General features: G+C 40.2%; 1 protein-coding gene across 3 annotated transcripts; it reads right to left on the bottom strand.

Moving 5' to 3' along the window:
• Nucleotides 1–674: 674 nt before the first annotated feature.
• Nucleotides 675–18406, bottom strand: lclat1 (lysocardiolipin acyltransferase 1). 3 transcript variants are annotated; one of them, XM_058385850.1, is made up of 7 exons: nt 17895–18406; nt 15865–16023; nt 11789–11961; nt 11142–11340; nt 10274–10420; nt 7148–7264; nt 675–3868 (listed from the first exon to the last, which is right to left on the bottom strand). In XM_058385850.1, exons 3-7 carry the CDS (start codon nt 11957–11959, stop codon nt 3372–3374), a joined length of 1131 nt encoding a protein of 376 aa, XP_058241833.1. In that variant the 5' UTR covers nt 11960–11961; nt 15865–16023; nt 17895–18406; the 3' UTR covers nt 675–3371. The 3 variants fall into 3 exon arrangements, with proteins under 3 accessions (XP_058241833.1, XP_058241832.1, XP_058241834.1); XM_058385849.1 differs by lacking the exon at nt 15865–16023 and having other exon boundaries at nt 17895–18405; XM_058385851.1 differs by lacking the exons at nt 11789–11961; nt 15865–16023 and having other exon boundaries at nt 17895–18405.
• Nucleotides 18407–19961: the final 1555 nt, after the last annotated feature.

Genomic DNA, 19961 nt, shown 5'->3' with positions numbered 1-19961 from the left:
TCTATATGGGTGTTTATGTGGCGAACAGGGTGTGGTTTCCAACCCGAGTGGATGTTTTTGTTTTTGTAGTTGTTTACGTGGCCTGTTTAGTGAACACGATGTGCGGGGTTCAGGACACATCCATATTTAACTAATGGTAAGATCTTTGCAACATTGTTTATGCAGTCTATCTAGTGAAGACCGTGTCATTTGAGACACGTCCATAACGAACCAATGCTAAGACGTCTGGTTGGAATTTAAGGTGCCTACATAGGGAGCACTGTGAGTGTGATTGGGACATAATGGAAAGAGGTTTACAGTGATGTGTAGGCAGCCTAAGCAGTGAATAGTGAGTGTTTGAGACGTGTCTAAACTGGAATAATGGGAAGATGGTAACCTGGGACACATCCATAATGGGAAGTGTTGCTGTTTAAGGATCCTACATTGTGTGGCTTGGGACACGCCCATAATGAAATAATGGTAAGATGATTTATGCAGCATCTGCAGTGCAAGTCCATAATTGAACCAGTGGGAAAAGATTTATGATGGCCTATATAGTGAACAGTGCATGTTTGGGACATGTCCAAAATGACCAGTGTGCTAGTTAGGGCTGCTAATGATCTCATGTATGGATTTAATCAGCAGGGGACGTAGCATCAGTTTCTGCAGAGCAGAAGGGACGAGGCAGGCACGGCTGAAAAGGTAGATATTTATTGCAGCATCGATCTCAACAGCATGAAGAAGACGACAGTGTCTGAACATGTAAGTGTACCTGAGGATAGCGTGAGACTCGCAAGCAATAACGTGGAGGAAAAAAAAGCAACAATAATCGAACAAATGTGTCTATTAGAACCTGACCGATATATTTCCTATAATGCACCTGTAACATCCTATAGGTGACTTACATTCATAAACATGATGCGATTCTGAATGAGCTCTAACAGCAGGTACTGAAGGCTAAAATTAGTGAGTTCTCTCACACACATCTGGGTGGGTGTGTGTGTGTGAGGACAGTGTGTAGCTTATAATCTAACAGCTGTGGCTCCCTGCGTTTTAAGTCTCTTGTTGATGGAGCAAAACCTTAAGAAGTTCTTCGAGAATAATACAGTAAGAGCTGAGTATAGCAAGCGTTCATGCTACCGGAAGCCTCCCTTTATGTTCCTGATTCTTTTCTACCCGATCCCTGAACGTCAAAAAGATGCACTTGGACTTCAAAATATGGAAATCTTTCTCTTTTAAATTACCAAGTGATAGAAAATTTACACACAAACTCCATCGTTTGCAAATTAGAGAGCGTTTACAAAGAAGTGCTTGGACCCCTGTGATCGCTGCTATATTCTCTGTAATTATCAGCCCAATTTAAGCAGGGGTTTGGATAGTACATGCATTTTCAGCTCCTTAAAGCGTGTATCAGTCAGAATAATATCTGGCGATGTGTACGAGTATGACTTTCTTCCTCACAGTGGCTGGATTTTGCTCTAAAATGTGCTGCAGTGGTAAAACGTAAACTTTATCGATCCGTCTTAATCATTACCTCATTCCGCTCTTTGTTTTCTTGGATGAAGATCACATGAGTTACTGACAACACACACACACACACACACACACAATGTCTGAATGGATTGTCACATGAATTGAGGAACATTAGGGCTTATATCAGTTTGTTGAAAAATCTTGAGGTGTGTGTGTGGGTGTGTGTGTGTGACCCTGTAAAACCATCCTATGAAACCCTCTCCCCTGTCAGATTAAAAGAAGAAAAAATAAAAGGAAGAATGGCAACAGACTCTCGGAAAACCTCCCTGACGTTTTATCTGACGCATGCAAGCCCCTTCCCACACTCGCTCTGATACCAAAATATCCAAATACCAACATCGTTACTTCATACACATATCGGGACGAGAGCTGAGCTGGTTTTTAGGGCACAGAATATCCTGATACACCAATAGGTAGATGCTCCCTATGTAACATGTATATTATTCCTTAATGATGTAGTACCAGGAAATGGCTCAATCCCAAATGGCTTGATATGCACTGGGCAGGGAGTGGGATCCCTGTGTATATATATATATATATATATATATATATATATATATATATATATATATATATATATATATTTATACATACTTGCTGGAGAGATGACAGAAATACAAATGCACCCCTGTTAGCTATTTAATGTCTTTACTAAGGGCACTAGTTTGGGTGTAGGTGTGATGACAGATAAAGGAATAGTATACTTACTACTAGATACAAAGAGTGTAAATGGCTTTACCTGACACCTCATGTAGTGGATTTCCGATTATTGTCTGAGATAGGGAGTAAAGCACATTAATCCGCTCCTGAAGTTCCCTACTTACTGCACTAGTCATAGGATCTACGAGTGAACAAATGTTCCATGCATTGCTCATGCACTGATAAGGACTAAGTTCCTGAATACCCTACCTACTGCATACACAGAAAACATAGAGGAGTCATTTGGGACGGAGCCATTTCCGCCCCTGAATGATACTACGGACGTTATGAAAATTACAAACCAGTCCGCAATGCAGCAACATGCAAATACACAGCTGTGTCTTCTTAAGAATTCCGAATATTCCCATATATATATATATATATATATATACATATATATATTTAATGTTTAAGGCAGTTTGTATATAAAGCTGTCCTGGATGCTGTTCATCACAGCACATTTCTTAACTCCTAACTAAGGGTTAGTGCTCGAGCTGAAAAATGTTTCTTCTTCAAAATCCAGCTTTTTGGTTTCATGCAAAAAGCATTTAAAACTGTGCACCCTCCACCGCTTAACCTTGATGGGACGGAGCCGGAGAGGAGCGTCGTTACGTTACGTTCTTTTCTGAACATATGCGTATGTTTAACTGTAAGTGCTTTCCTTAATTTGGTTGGCTACATCAAAGGAGACGCTGTTGAATATCAGTGCCAGCTTTGTGCTACGAGTCGATAATTCTAAAACTAATAAATAAAAGAGAAAAAATAAGAAATGAGTTTAAAAAAAAAAAAAAAAAAGTTGCGGTGGGGAAAAAACACCACCTGTGAGAAGCATAAGAGGGAGATTCGAGATAAATATTTCAACACATAAAATTAAATATGGGTACATGGGGAAAGGTGGGAGGAACTCAAATGGATAAAAATGTGCGTACATACACACACACACACACACACACACACACACTATGTCTCATACACAGTGAAAATTGTAAAATGACACATTTCCAGCACTGAAGATTAAGTTCTTCCTGTTTCAGGCAGCGAGGAATCATGCACACTCCTCCTATATCACTTTCTCTCTTCCAAGCTGTTTTGTTCACTGTGCAGTACACACTTGGGTCCAAAAGGGGGCTCCACGACCTGCTCAGTGAGAGAGAGAGATCTCAGTCTTTCTTTCTTCCTGGCCCATCAGTGGTTCTTTTCATACGCTGATGACACGCCAGCTCGATCAGCTCGACCCCGCCCATGACTTTCTGCTGAACCAGAAAGAAGATCAGCACCACCAGGAAATAGACTCGCAATGGCGTCCAAAGCCAGAGTCCAAAAAAGCAAAAGGTGATGAAGGCATGCCAGTAGCACAGCGACATGGCTTTGATCAGCGCTACTCTCAGCTCACTCTTGCAGGGCGGGACCTGGGCGTCGGCTTTGTCGAAGCGCTCGGAGCTGTAAAACGAACGCAGACGCTCCTCTTTCTCTGCCCAACGCTCCTGGCACCAGGTCTGGAGGGCGGTGGTGTCCTTGGGCAGAGAGGACACCGGGTAACGTCGCACGTGGAAGTGGATCTGGCGTGGGAAGGTGCCGGCCAGCAGATGGCGCTCTGTCTGAGGAGCGTTGTGAGGGTATGCTACAGTGATGTCATGCAGTGCGTCCAGATTGTCCCCTGTGTAACACATACAAGCAGTGAGATGAAATTATCATTTATGTACAACTTACGAGGCGCTAAATCTCTGTTCGTTCACAAAAAACTACACAAAAATCGTATGAGCAAATAAACAAATCACAGACGTTACTGAAATCTCCAGAGTCTTAGAACTTGAGCACAGTGGTGAGAATAAAGCAATAAAAGAAATACAAGCCAGACAGCACCGAACAACACAACAGTTAGTAGTTTTAAGTACTGAAAAAAAAGGTACTGAAAATTGGTCAGGCGAATTAAAGTATAGAAAATTAGTCAGTAGTTTTAAGTAAATACAGTAGTACAAAAGTGCTGAAATTTAAACTAAATGTAGTACTGAAAACACCAGGAGTTCTGGAATATGAAATATTGACTAGTAGCATTAAAAGTATTTTTTTTTTAAATAGTAGCAATGAATATTGTCCAGGAATACTAATTTGAAAAAAAAATAAAAATAAAATAAATAAATTTAAAAAATCAGTAATACTGAAGTAATTAAAAGAAAAAAGCAGTATTGGACATTGGCCTTGGATGAGTCAGTATATCTGAAGTAATGAAAAGCTAGCACAGTACTATTACTAGTTATACTATAAAAATGAAATATAGAGATTATTTGAAGGTATAAAATGAATTCAGTAGCTTTGAAGTATCAAAGGTAGTACTGAAAATTGTAACAAAGTAATTGAAAAGAATCAGTACTTTACTGAAAACAGGCTAGTTGTCTGAGACTAGTCAAACAGGCAGAAGTACTGAAGCACTCAAATTAGTCAGTAGTACTGAACTACTGAAATATGCTGCAATCGATATCTTTTCTTTCAAAATGTCAGCCGTGTTCAAAGGGTTCAAACCCCTTCGTTCTGTTGACCCAAGTAAAAGTTGAGCAAATGCGTCAGTTCTGCATGATTAATCATTCAAATATTTATTTATAGATTCGTTTTTTGCAATTATCTTTTGAGCTTTTGTATTATCTGCACGACATGCAGACATAATATCCGCTCACGCCTGATACCATCAGACTCTTCACATGGTCTCGCCTGATGAGTCAGCTTCATCCCCGAAGACACGCTCCTCAGAATAAACCGTACTGGTGTACATTTCACTGGCTGCAAGTAATGAGCGTTCACAACATCCGTAGCTGCAGCTTACCGAAAAAAGAAACTACGCTCAACACCGTTTATTTCCGGCAATGTGCCTGAGCCTAACGCTCGTTAAATATAGCACCTTTATCTTCACCAACACACACACGCGCACACACACACACAAGCCTGCCAGAATCAAAGCATGGCCAGTCTGTTTACTGGATGACATACCTACACACACACACACACACACGTTCCTGGAACAGGATCTCTTGGGTGTGACGTCAGAGAGTTTGACACCTGTTTAATGGCGCATTAGTATCGTCCAGCTCCAATTGCTTCACAGCTGTACGGCTGCCAGGTTTACCGCATTGCAGTGTGTGTGTGTGTGTGTGTGTGTGTGAAATGCCTCTGTGCTACAATTAACATTACCTGGAATATCGAAGTGTTCTTAGCAAAGCAGAAACAGTTTATCCCAGTCAGATAGGACAAGGGGTGAAACAGCAGCTGGGCTACTGATGACCCCCCAAATAACATAACATAACATAACATAACATAACATAACATAACATAAAAGGAACAGAAGTGATGATGTTTGTTTTTTGGTAATTATTATTTTTATTAAAATAATATATATCACATATAATAATAATAATAATAATAATAATGGCTATTATTACTATTATTATTATTATTATTATTATTATTATTATTATTATATACTACCATACGCTACCATATATTCAACTAGACACTGTTCTTTTTCTAGTGACTCATCTTCATCCAAACACACGTCATGTCAGCTTTGGTTTTTCTTTCCTCTGAAAATTGTATCTGGTCCGAATACAGTACATTCAAACAATCGCTTACATATCAAACAGCCACGCAGGTGATGCAACACAAAACTTGGACCACACGGCTTGTTCCCGGGGCCACTGGGAATCGGGCGGAGGAAACTTTGGTCATTAACGTAGCGCTTAGAGACACTGAAATGCTGGAGTGTCGCAAATTGCAGGATTTTGCTTCATTCTTCCATCTTGTTACACTGGGGATGCTAGGGGTTGTGTGTGACGTGTTGCACGTGACGTGTTTTTTGGTATTTACCAAAATACCATATTTTTAACACTGACAAAGAAGGGGAAATTCCTTAAAAATGCCTTAGAATATTAGTTTTCGGCTTGAACATGACGAAAGTACTGAAAATTAGCCAGCAGTACTGAAACAGCAGAATACAGCCACTGATACTGAGACACTAAAAGTTTGCCAGTTGTACTAAAATACAAACATAAAAAACGTAACAATGCGCAGCTATAAATGAAAAAACGTAAAAATACGCAGCCATAAATGAATTAAACGTAACAATACACAACTATAAACGAAAAAACGTAAAAATACGCAGCTATAAATGGAAAATACGTAACAATACGCAGCTATAAACGAAAAAACGCAACAATATGCAGCTATAAACGAAAAAACGTAACAATATGCAGCTATAAGCGAAAAAACTTAACAATACGCAGCTATGAATGGAAAATACGTAACAATATGTCGTAAAATAGTAGTACTGGAAACTGGTCAAGCTAAATGAAGTACAGTTGTGAAGTACTGAAAAAACAGTATTAAAAATCCAAAAAACAAATAACCAAGTATTAAAGAAGTACTTAAAATTAGACAGGAGTGCTAAAATACTGAAAAATAGCAGTACTGACAAAGTGTACTAATGTGCAGAAAATAGTACCTTTGAAGTATTTAAAAGAGGTTTGTGGTAACAAGGGTACTAATATGTAGAAAATGAGGAAGTACTGAAAAATAGTAGCAAAAATTTTACTGAAATATAGAAAATTAGTCTTGGATCTCTAGTAGTTTTGAAGTTCTGACAAGTGACTAGTATTAAAGAATTAAAATAAACAGGTGTTCTGTAGAAAATTAGTCAGCAGCATTGAGGTACTGAAAAACAGCAAGACTAAAAATTAGAGTACTGAAAGACAGAAAACGAATCAGTAGTTATGCAGTACTGTAATTTGCCTAGTGGTACTGGCTCAAGAAACAGGCAGTAGTATTAAAAGCAGTCAATTTTTTTAAAGTTATGATTGAAAATGACTCAGCAGTATTTAATTACTGAAAGCTGGTCAGTACTAGTGCAGAATAAAGCAGTAGTCCTCTGATGACTGAGGCCCGCCCTGACCTTTGCGGAGTTGTTCCACGATGAAGGTGAAGCCGGTGGTGCGTGGGTGCAGGACGTACTCGTACTTTGGCAGGCCGTTCTTCTCCGCATACTCATCGCTTCTGGCGCGAGTGTTCTCTACACAAGAACAAAACAAATGTTAAGAATGCTTACACTCTGCGTAACCTACAAGTGTTTGTACTTTTGACAAACACTTGAACCTTCCTTGTAAATATGTCTCAAATCGAGAAGCTTTTTTTCTCATTCATTAACATCCTGGGGTTTTCCCGTGCGACAAACAGCATCATAACATTCTGCTAATCAACGCTGTGCTAATCCTTCAGCGTTATAGTTAGGTGTTTTAATCCGAATGCCACCTGACGGAGCACCAGCTATACTGCCTTACATAGCCATCAGCTGACTGAGGTCACCATGTTCATGCTCTGACAAACTCACACACTTGACCAGTAATTAGATCAGGACTTTCTGATCCCCTCTGGGCTTCTACAGAGGGGATTAAGTGCTTCATTCCTCCAGGCTGCAGAGAGACAAAGAGAGAATGACACACTAAGTCCACTAAAATGAAGATGTCACTGTTGGACAGGTCTCAAAATCTCTTATAAAGCCAGGAATATAAATAGGATTGGACAGACGCCCAGAGGTCACATGCAGCTGCATAAGAAAAAAACAAAGCGTATATGTTCAGTCTCGTCTATCTGCACACCTAACGATATGTAACTATAAATAAATAACTCTTGTAACAATACATAGCTATAAAAAAAAATCTGCACCTATACACAGCTAGAAACAGAAAATATGTTTCTAGCTACAAATACATATGTAACTATATGTAGCCATAAACAAATAATATCTAACAATATTTAACTATATACAGATAATAAGTAACAATATCTAGCTATAAACAGAAAATACGTAACAATACATAGCTATAAACTGGGAAAAAATGTAACAGTACATAGCTATAAACAGAAAATACATAATACGTATCTATAAACAGAAAACATGTAACAGTACGTTGTTATAAACAAAAATATGTAGCAAAACGTAGATATAAACAAATAATAAGTAACTATAAGTAGCTATAAACAGAAAATACATACACTATATTGCCAAAAGTATTCGCTCACCTGCCTTGACTCGCATATGAACATAAGTGACATCCCATTCCTAATCCATAGGGTTCAATATGACATCAGTCCACCCTTTGCAGCTATAACAGCTTCAACTCTTCTGGGAAGGCTGTCCACAAGGTTTAGGAGTGTGTTTATGGGAATTTTTGACCATTCTTCCAGAAGCGCATTTGTGAGGTCACACACTGATGTTGGACGAGAAGGCCTGGCTCTCAGTCTCCGCTCTAACTCATCCCAAAGGTGTTCTATCGGGTTGAGGTCAGGACTCTACTCAGGAATCCACACCAGACTCTGTCATCCATGTCTTTATGGACCTTGCTTTGTTCACTGGTGCACAGTCATGTTGGAAGAGGAAGGGGCCAGCTCCAAACTGTTCCCACAAAGTTGGGAGCATGGAATTGTCCAAAATGTCTTGGTATGCTGAAGCATTCAGAGTTCCTTTCACTGGAACTAAGGGGCCAAGCCCAGCTCCTGAAAAACAACCCCACACCATAATCCCCCCTCCACCAAACTTTACACTTGGCACAATGCAGTCAGACAAGTACCGTTCTCCTGGCAACCGCCAAACCCAGACTCGTCCATCAGATTGCCAGATGGAGAAGCGCGATTCGTCACTCCAGAGAACGCGTCTCCACTGCTCTAGAGTCCAGTGGCGGCGTGCTTTACACCACTGCATCCGACGCTTTGCATTGCACTTGGTGATGTATGGCTTGGATGCAGCTGCTCGGCCATGGAAACCCATTCCATGAAGCTCTCTGCGCACTGTTCTTGAGCTAATCTGAAGGCCACATGAAGTTTGGAGGTCTGTAGGGATTGACTCTGCAGAAAGTTGGTGACCTCTTCGCACTATGCGCCTCAGCATCCGCTGACCCCGCTCCGTCAGTTTACGTGACCTACCACTTCGTGGCTGAGTTGCTGTCGTTCCCAAACACTTCCACGTTCTTATAATACAGCTGACAGTTGACTGTGGAATATTTAGGAGCGAGGAAATTTCACGACTGGATTTGTTGCACAGGTGGCATCCTATCACAGTTCCACGCTGGAATTCACTGAGCTCCTGAGAGCGACCCATTCTTTCACAAATGTTTGTAAAAACAGTCTGCATGCCTAGGTACGTAGCAATACGTATAGCTACAATACGTAGCTATAAACGGAAAATACGTAACAATAAGTAGCTATAAACAGAAAATACGTAACACTTAGCTAGAAATTGAAAATACGTATATAAATACGTAGCTATAAACGGAAAATACATAACAATACGTAGCTATAACCGGAAAATATGTAACAATACATAGCTATAAATGGAAAACATGTAACAATACATAGCAATAAACAGAAAATACACAATACGTAGCTATAAATGGAAAATACGTAACAATACATAGCTATAAACAGAAAATACGTAACAATCTGCACCTATAAACGGAAAATACGTAACAATATGTAGCAATAAACAGAAAATATGAAACAATCCGCAGCAATAAACAGAAAATATGTAACTATACGTAGCTATAAATGGAAGATAAGCAGTAACAGGTAGCTGTAAACTATAAAATGCAACTATACATAGATATTTATCCAGCTATATGTAACAATATGTGGTTATTAACAATTAATATGGAACTAATCATAGCTATGAACAAATAAATATCATATCTTTTTAATTCGAAGCCTTCCGGGTGATAATATAGCTCTTTTTAAATTTAGCTATTTTCAGAAATTGTTAATATACAAAAGGAGTTGTAGAGATTCATAGTGGAACAGCACATTTTCTTAGACGGGTACGAATTATATTAAAGCAAAGTTAACTAGATAGATGTTGGATGTTGGTTACCATGACAACTGGTCAGTGGCTTGGTTTCATCCATAAGGGCTGTCTGAAATGTTGCAAGTGTTTCTAATAAAGCCTTAAGTGGAGATTTATACCTAAATACAAAGATTTATTGGAGACGGTCAGTGTGGTCTGTGGAAAATATGTGTGTGTGTGTCTCACCAGTGAGGTCAGTGCCCTCAGGAAAAAGCAGCAGCTGCAGTGGTTGCCTGATATCACAAAAGTACTCCAACATATTAGCCAGGTGATTCTGATCCTCCTCCCACTTGCGATGGATGAAGATGAATGAAGCCACCTGCATCGCCCAGCCTACACACACACACACACACACACACACACAGCATCCTTCATCAACCGTGATGTCAATATTATGAGCAATGTGGTTATGCTGAAATCAATGATAACCAATAACACCTTCAAACACACACATACACACACACACACACGGGCAAAGAAGCAATGACGTGAGGAAGGACACAAACTAATTTGCCTCACTCGCGGGCATGCCGCTATAAAACCAAGTCACTTATTGATGACTTGCTTGGATGTATAGATTGTCACTCTGCGTAATAGATTTGCCGTTACACAACACGGTAATTACACACAGAGTAAATGTCTAACTACTGTTGCGTGTGCTTACACGTGATATGCTGTGGGTATACACGTGATACACGCCACTCTGTCCTTACAGACGCATGCTTCTCCCATATTTATAGGAAGGAACTTAACTTAAGCACAGTGCAGTAGGAAGAATTACTGTTACTAGTGTTTTATTCCCATTATAGCACAATTCAACAACAATGATGTCCATGTGGAAGCTAATTAGGTAATCAGTGTGCAAGCAAACGCTGAACATCTACAGGCTGAAGAAACAATCAGATTTTTCTCCTGCAATATGTGAAAAATAATATCAAATGTAAGAAGAAAATCAGATCTGACATGCTGTGGAAACGTGAGCTGAACATTCAGAGGGTTGAAATGCTGAAGTAAGTGTGTGTGTGTGTGTGTGAGGGCACGGCAGCTTGCTAACCGAAACCAGGCATGGCTTTGAGAGCTGCTTTGAGGCAGATCTTCTCCAGACGGAGGTAGCTGTGCCTCAGCAGGCAGCACCAGAGGAACATCCAGTCCAGACGTGTGCGATGGTTCATGATGATCACGCTGCGTTCGCCGGGAACAAACCCGTCACCTGTGATGATCACCTTCACCCCAAACACCAACTCCAACAGGGCCTGGGAAGAAAAAAAGCAAAAAAAAAAAAAGACTTTAACAACAATATATGGTGGAATGTAATGAAATGGGGAGATCAATCAGGAAAAGGTTCAGATACTGAATTTCTTATGATTCGGTGGTTTGGTTGTTTTTCCTCGCTCTGATATACGCTGTGGTCAGATCTATCCCACTTTCTCTGAGTGACATGGTGTTGAGTAAACACAAGCGGAGCAATTTACGAGTGAAACATGTTACACATTTAAGTTTCCACATGCGGGATGGGAGGCTTTATTTAGGAAACATCAGGAATGGACACTCCACGTGTGTTTTTACAGTTAAACCCCGTCGCATTCCTGATGCATGGGAATGATGATGACCTTGACGATGAAGGCCAGATCATAAGGGGGTTTAATGCAATATATTACATGGTATTTACAGTGTTGATAATGTGTGTGTGTGTGTGTGTACCACAGGTAGGGTGAGCCAGGTGGCCACGATACGGTCCGTAAGCCAGCGGTACCAGGCCGGAGACAGCAGCATGATGGGCAGCGCCGGACCCAACATGAACACGCTGCCAAAAAAACTGCTCAGGAAGAGCATGAGGATGAAATACACGCCCCTGACAGACACCGTCACCATGCCTGAGAGACAGACAGAGAGACAGAGAGACAGATTTCTCAGTCAGACAGACCCCAATGAGACATACAGACAGGATTATTGACCTCAGAGGGAAAAGTGGAGCAGCCCGGGTGACAGAGACAGAAAGAACATGAAGCGTGTTGATTTGGAAAATCAATTTTGGGTCAGTCGTTATGTGGAATTCAGGGTGTTAATGACTGGAAACCTTTAATAGATGGAGGGGAAAAAATCTATGTTTTAACCCTGAACCCTCCAGCAGCATCCAACAACAAGAAGAACAACAACCTTTTTTTGTTTCCAAAAAAAAAAAAAAATGTATCATTTATAATTATTTTTTAAAACAAAACACATACTTATTGATGATTATTAAAAAGAATAAAATATGGATAAACTAGGATTCAAAAAAACAAATAAATTTATTAAGATAATAAATAAAATTCTTAAAATAATTTATAAAATTATTTAAATTATTAAAAAAATAATTTTCCTCACATACTGCAGGTTCCATGATTTTTGTTTAGACGTGTATTTTAAAATAAAAATAAAAACATGGAGATGTTAAAGTTTTGGTTTTGAGCTTTAAAAATCAAATCTTTCTACATGTAAGATCTGAACTGTTTGTGCTGATTCTTTCCTTTTCCTCCAGATGTTTTCCATGTTTCTTTTTGCCGTGTTTAATAAAAACCCTGAAATCATTTAGGAAGATTCATTTGTTTTTATTTTCCAAAAAAGAAGAAAAAAGAATTGCAATTATATAAATATGTCCAATAAGATTTTAGCGTTCTATTGAAACCAGAGAGATTTTTTTTAAAGTTACTTATTATTATTTTATTTGATTTATTTCTGGCTTTTTTCCACCCACATAACCAGTTTTTAATCACATTGTTCGTTATTTATATGCACAATAATTTTAAAAACGGTTGTTTGTGGTAATTTCCTGTTACAAAATGAAAAAAACGGACTCGAAGGCTGTGTCACAGATCTCTGGAGGTTCCTGGACCCCATGGCTTTAATGAGTGGGAACATATCTAAAGATCTTCAGCTTTTGGTTCTCTTACACCTCCTGACACCTGAACCATGCCCATAACCATTTTTTTTCCTTCACTTCGTCCGTTCATTTGACCCCGGCCTTGGCCTTGCGTTTAGTCATGACTCGGCACAAGACGTGGGTATGGAATCAATTATCCGTTTCCCGCCTTCACCATCGGAAAATATGAAATCCAAGAGCGAAGGCTATGATGATGACTCGACACAAACTGATTACATTCCCGCACTTGGGACTCTGAGTCCAAATGGGTTCACATACACACACACACACCTCGGAGACCTCTGGACAGTGGGTGGTGGTTTGTCAAGTGGAAAGATTGTGTTTTTGTTGGGTCTGCATGAGGTCGGGGGAAAAAAGAAAAAAAAAAGAAGAAATAGTTTCCATTATGTGAACAGGAAACGAGCGGGTAGATTCACAGCTGACTCTGCATTCTCCGACTCGGATTCGAGTGCTCCTTACTGCACACGTAAGGCGCAACACGGCTGGCCTGTGACCTACATCAGTGCTTCTCAGCACTTTAGCTCATTTCTCTTCTGGGAAGATTTCCTGTAGATGTTGGACTGTAGCTGTGGGGATTAGTGATTCAGCTACAACAGCATTGACACAGTGAGATCAGACACTGATGTTGGGATGTTGATGAGACTCCAGCTCCAGTTCATGTCAGTGGGGTTGAGTCAGAGTCAGGGCTCTGTGCTGGAACGCTCGAGATCTTCACCAGCTTTAACACTGAGGGGAGCTTGGGGGTTTTGTGCACGGATGCATTGTCGTGCTGGAGTAGTGTTTGAGCCTCATAGCTCCAGTCAAGGTGAAAAATGTTCTTCACTTCAGATCATATCTCTATCATACACACGATCATGAGGTCATCAGAAAAAACTTTCAGAGAGACGTGTTACAGTGGTCAAGAGACATCACACTCTCTATCTGCTGAACAACAGCAAGGGAAAAAGAATCAGAAGACTACACACACACACAGAGTTAATTACTGTCTGTGTGCTGATGAGGGAAGGCTGTGGGAGGCCTGGAAACTCGGCTTTGTTGATTTTTTTTCCACCCAGCTGCATGACAACATCTACACAGTGAGTGAGGAGCCAGGAGACACACACACACTGACACACACACAAAATCACATCTGCGTCTGTGAAGATTAATGATTAAAGTGCGGTATCATTCCCTGAGTCACGTACGCGCCTTGTTAAGGGTCAAGCATTGGAAAGGAAAGGCGATATCAGGCAGTGAGTGTGCACGTATCCACCAAACCTACCGATGCCACCGATTTCACACTAATCAAATAAAGTGAACACACAAAACGACTTGACCTTCTGTCAGAAGTCGCGTCAGTGAATCATGTTATGACACGAACATGGAAACAGGGTTGTGTGCACTTTTAAAATCTAAACGAAAGACTTACTTCTGTTTAATGAACAAACAAACAAAAACGCGATCTTGCAGTTTTGTGTATCGTCTTCGCCGCGATTTGTAGCGTCTCGTAAGTTTGGTGTAGGGGTAGTGTTCACGCTCTGAGATACCTAAAGATATCACACACCTTTCTTGTTTCCTTTCACGTTCTGATCACATGCGGGCTTTAAGCTGCTAATTCATCCTCTCACGTTTCTTGTTTCCATTGCACACGCCGCAGTTGTAAAATCCCGCTCTGTTCCCTTCCTGTGAAGTTGTGACTCAGCACGTTATCAGATCAGGTTAAGGATCGCTTGGTCTGGATGATTTCCACCTGATTTGCCAATGGAAAATATTAAATCCAAGAATGATGACTTGGAATAAAAACAAGTTTATTGCGTTACAGCGTGGCGGACCATGTCCGAGTGTGGAAACGATTATCGGAACAACTGTTCGTGGGAAGTCGGGCAACTTCTGCAGAAAAAGGGTTCAAAAGTACACCAATCAAGAGTTCAGTGCTGGCTAAACTTGTTTCCAAATACTTTGAAGTGTGAAAAGTTTCATCTTCCAGCACAGCAATTTCCCAAAAACAAAAACGTTACATTCACAGCTTCAACGTTTGCATCAAATCCAATGACTAAACTCTCGGCTTCGGAGACTGAACAGCAGCATCGTTGTTGGCGTTTAACGCCTTTCCCTTCCTCTCTCACAGACATACCCTGCAATTACAAATCAGTTGTTTTCTTCTTGGGAATTGAATAAGCGCAGAGGCGAGGCATCCCCGGCCATTTCCATGCAGACAATTAGTCTTGCTGGGCTCGTAATTGCAAAAGTGAAATCGTTGGACTCGAGTGAATTTTCCACTTAACTGGCTGATGTGTGTATGGAGGAGACGGTTTTTATGAGACATCGGGACAACGATGGTTTCCGAAAACAAAACATTACTGGAGACTCGACACCTTCCAGAAATCTCATGAAGGGAATAAAAACGTCTCCGAATCAAGTGAATCACGATGTAGACGTAAACAACGTGTCTGTTTGTTCCTTCAGCTCTAACGAGGCTGGATATTGAATTTTGTAACTCAACACAAAACTTGTGAAATGGATCCGTCCCTCACGTACGCTCTATCCTCCACACAACTCTCATTACAAACAGAATCACGGGATCGCTTTATCCCATTCTGTAATTAACAACCTTATTTATACCACAGCGCATTACTGAGGTCTGGATTCTGATTGGCTGGATTCAGAAGGTAGACGGTGACTGATTTTATAGAACAGCACCTCGGGCAGTAAAGTGGCTGCAAATCACAGGTTTACGTCAACGGGTTAACAGGGACTTGTATGATGGTCGCACGGCTTCTTCTAAAAACTAAAACAAATTTAAAAAACTTATTTTGGTTTTCGTTTACCTCACAAAGTAAACCATACATGTAGTAAAGCTTTCTGTAAGAAGATTTACATTCACGGAAGGCATCTCCAGTGTCGGAGCTTTGTAACCGTCAGAGGGTTTTCCACCGTGTGCAAGTCTTCAGGGGTAACATGGCATGGTGCCGCTGATGGAGCGGCTTTTTTATTGAATCGATTTGCACCTTGCTTTGTGGATGTTCCACAACAATACCTGTAAACGGATAATAAAACTTTTATTATTGGAAAATTGCTGAAGTAAATTAAGAAATAAAACTTGAGGATGTTATAAACAGAACAATCAACTTTGCAGTAATAACACCAAGTCCAACGCGGACAATTTTCTTCTAACAACATGCCCACAATACTCCCCTTTAAAAAAAAAAATTCTCAAAGGCGCTATATCTATATATCGCACACATAACCTCAGTCGGATGTCCAAAAATGACCTACATGCGAATAAAAATATCCACACCTCTAAACATGCCTCATTTACCCTATGAGGGAATATGGGGACCTTTTTCCTGAAGAGAGCCTCGGCTTATTTCATCATGATATCAAGAGCACACTTTTGAGCCGTGCCATGTAGGTCACGAGAGTAATAAAAGCAGTGAGTGTGGCTGACTTGGATGGAAATTGTGGCATCAGCACAGTTTCACCCTCATCGCCTCTTCGAATGGAACTTTCATTTAGCTTATTAAGCAAGCGAAAGATGTGACTTTTCATCCCGAGGCTTTCCTTCTGCACGTGTAACTCACCTTCTGCTCTCCTGGATGTGTCTTTAGGATTAACGGCTTCACTATATGACAATTCAGACTGATTAATTAAATAAGTATCGAAAAGCGTATCTGAATATCTGCCTTAAAGACCTGTTTATGCCGCTTCAGTGTTTAATCTTTACACTTCAGCTGCTGATATAATCGTTAAGACAGTCTTCATTTATCAATCCTTTAGACTCAGTACTGTCTGTCTTACATCTACGTCTGATAATACTTCAATGATTTTTGAGTCTTATTTTTGAGTCTGGTTCCTCTTAAGGGTTCTTCCTCATCTGCCTGGGAATATATTCGCTTGCAAGTGAGAAAAAAAATATCACTTTAATTGGCTCTTCTTTGGTATGGTGATAAAGTACGACACATCAGTGAAAGAGATTGCAGTAAAAAAGTAAAATAATCTGGACATTTAGACTGAGCGCTGTCCCGGAATAGGACAGTAATGGAAAACCTGGTCACAGCTAAAGGCTTAATAGACTTAAAGACAAAGATTTGGTCTGAAACAGCAGTACGGAATGCGTAAAATGCACAGCGACTGAAACCACATGGTTAGATGTAGGTAATGACCCGCTCCTCGGTACGGCTCATAGACTCAAAACTCCTGGTACATAAACGTATATCCCGAAAAGGCACTATTTCATAGGATTATAAATTGTGCATAAATTACGGAGCTATTTAGGACAGAGCCATAATGGCGTAAAGCAAGGTTTTAGCTGCATCAGGGATCACACAAAACTCATTATATAACAACTCAAAATTAAAATGCTTTACTGACAACTTAAGATTTATGTATATAACAGAGTTGAATTGAATCATTTTCTCTATTAATCATCCTCGCATAAAATATTATCGGTGCATTAAAATGTGTCCGGTCACTAAAGCTGGCAGGATTTCATTTCATTAGTGTCCCAAACGCCACCACACTGCCTATATATGTGCCACACATCAGGACTAATATACCGCTGTCTCCACCCTATGTAGGGCACTAAAATGACCAAAAAAATAGCTATTTGGGATTGAGCCTTAATTTAGCGTGAGTGAGGTTGACCCCAAAACTTTATATTATATAACGTAAGCATGCTAAATGAGCTCGTGAGGTTGATTTAGCCACTTTATTCCGAATGTTTATTGAAGTTTAGCTCACACACCAAGCAGCCAGGAAACTGCGGTAGCTAAGCAACCTTTCATAGTTACAGAGCAAGTTAACAGAAGCTAGCGAGCTAGCCCGGGTTAACGCACATAACTTCCGTGTTAATGGAGACTAAACCAATAACGCGGTTTAAACTGAAAAAAAAAAACATCTTAAACTCACCCGAATCTCTGTGGGTTTTTTTTTTTTCAAACTTCCGGTTTGATGGCGACACGGAAGCGATGGATGTTGTTAGCTGCTTAGCTAGGTGGCTAACAGCATAGCACCTTACCCAGATTCCACAACTGTTCTTCACATAAAGATTGCATTTACGCGCAAAACATCAGCATGTAGCACCCGAAATGTATAAATGCGAGCTAATGTTTTTTTTTTTATCCCGGCGTTCTAACTGTGAAACAACGTCATTGTTTAGGAAATAAATAAACGCAGCATCAAGCTAGCGAGTCACCTATTAGCCAGGTAGCTAGGGTTAAGCAGTAAAGCGGATTATAAGCGAGGTCAAAACATTTCCAGCGCCCTTTAGTTCGGCTAAAAATAATTTCTCCCCTCATGAGTAAAGACACGGAGTTTGATAAGCGTTAAGCGGTTGTAAATCTCTCAAGATGTTTAGCTTGTGGTGGCCGCCATGGTCTTTATCCTCTTATTAAACATGATGCTGGTCAGTAGGGGCCGCCGTTTGGTAGCTAGTCCGCTCCAAAAAATACTGGCACCCCTCATATTTTTCAAGAGAACAGGCATCATTTGTCGTTTAAAGTTAACATTAGACACTAAAATGAGGGGGAAATGGGTTTTTAAAGTGGCCATACGTCTTTTATGGGTACCTGCAACGTGAATGTGAACTCCATGTTCAATAAGTGCTTTATTTTGTCATGTTCATGGTGAATCCGGGGAGCAGAATGCAATCTGCATGCAAAACCAGTCCATCGCAGGAAGCAGCACACACATTTACACACTCAAAAGAAGGAGAAGTTGCTATTCCACATTACTTAATCCTCTTCCCTCCTTGACAAATCTTCTCCAGCCATTTCTGATGGATTTGTTGTTGTGTTGTTGTCTTTATTTATCACATATACATTACAGCACAGTGAAATTCTTTCTTCACATATCCCATCCTTGGGGGTTGGGGTCAGAACGCATGGTCAGCCATGATGCAGCGCCCCTGGAGCATGGTGGGTTAGGGGCCTTGCTCAGGGGCAGTGCTTTGGCTTGAACCTCAATCTTCTGGTCAATGACCCAGAGCCTTAACCACTTGAGCTACCACCGCTGATTTCTGAAGATGTTGTCGAAGTCCCTGTATCAGGAGTATTTTACACAGCCCAACGTGCAAAACTCCTCCTTTCACATCCTGGGCTTGGGACCAGGCAATGGCGGAGTTGCCGTTCCACCTACCATTATGTTTTTTGGGTGAACATGCAAAACTCCAAACTCACCAAAACCCTGTATCAGGGGTCGCACCAGTACCCCTGTGAGGTCACAGTGCATCTCACCCTGTAGCAGGGTATCTCAGCACTAAACCTGGTTGTCTCTGCCACAATGTTAAGATTTGGCAGAAGACTGACCTTGATGATCAGCAGTTTAGCATCGATGGCAGTAACAAACATCACTTTATAGTTACTTTCAAAAGTAGTGGAAATTCTGTAAGACAGCCTAATTTGCATGTTAATTTATTCCTTATGATCTGTGGAACGTTGAATACATAAATAAGGGTACATAAAGAAGGACTAGAAATTCACCAGAATAGAAATGACTATATTTGTTTGATTTCTTAAATAATTAAGTAATTATTTCTTCTAGAAAGAAGTCATCTTCACTCAAATTTTTATAAAATAATTTCAAGACAAGGTTTACTAGTCTGTATTTCTATCTCCAAAAGAAAATTAAAGTGGAAAGTTGCCAGATTTAACAATAAAGTCTCTAATTTGGCATTAATGCTTAGTTCCGCTTGTCACTTATGTTATAGCAGCTATAAACAGACTTTTCCTCACCAGACTCTCTCTTAAACCTAATAAAACTAAAAACAACCTAATGTGTCCTGAAGATCTTCCTGCTATAAAGAACACTGACTGTTACAAAGCACTGAAACTGGAGACTCCTTCCATCACTGTTAAATGAACATTCATGATATCAATTATTATACATTCATTACATAATGTTTTATCAATGACTTTGCAGCAAATTATTATAGGACTACTTATCTGCACTACTAACCAGAGCTGGTGTGAATCAACA

This window comes from Hemibagrus wyckioides, linkage group LG03, assembly GCF_019097595.1.
Source record: "Hemibagrus wyckioides isolate EC202008001 linkage group LG03, SWU_Hwy_1.0, whole genome shotgun sequence".
NCBI classification, from domain to species: Eukaryota; Metazoa; Chordata; class Actinopteri; order Siluriformes; family Bagridae; genus Hemibagrus; species Hemibagrus wyckioides.
Note: the sequence above shows the minus strand (reverse complement) of the source record. Positions and strands in the feature narration are given on the sequence as shown.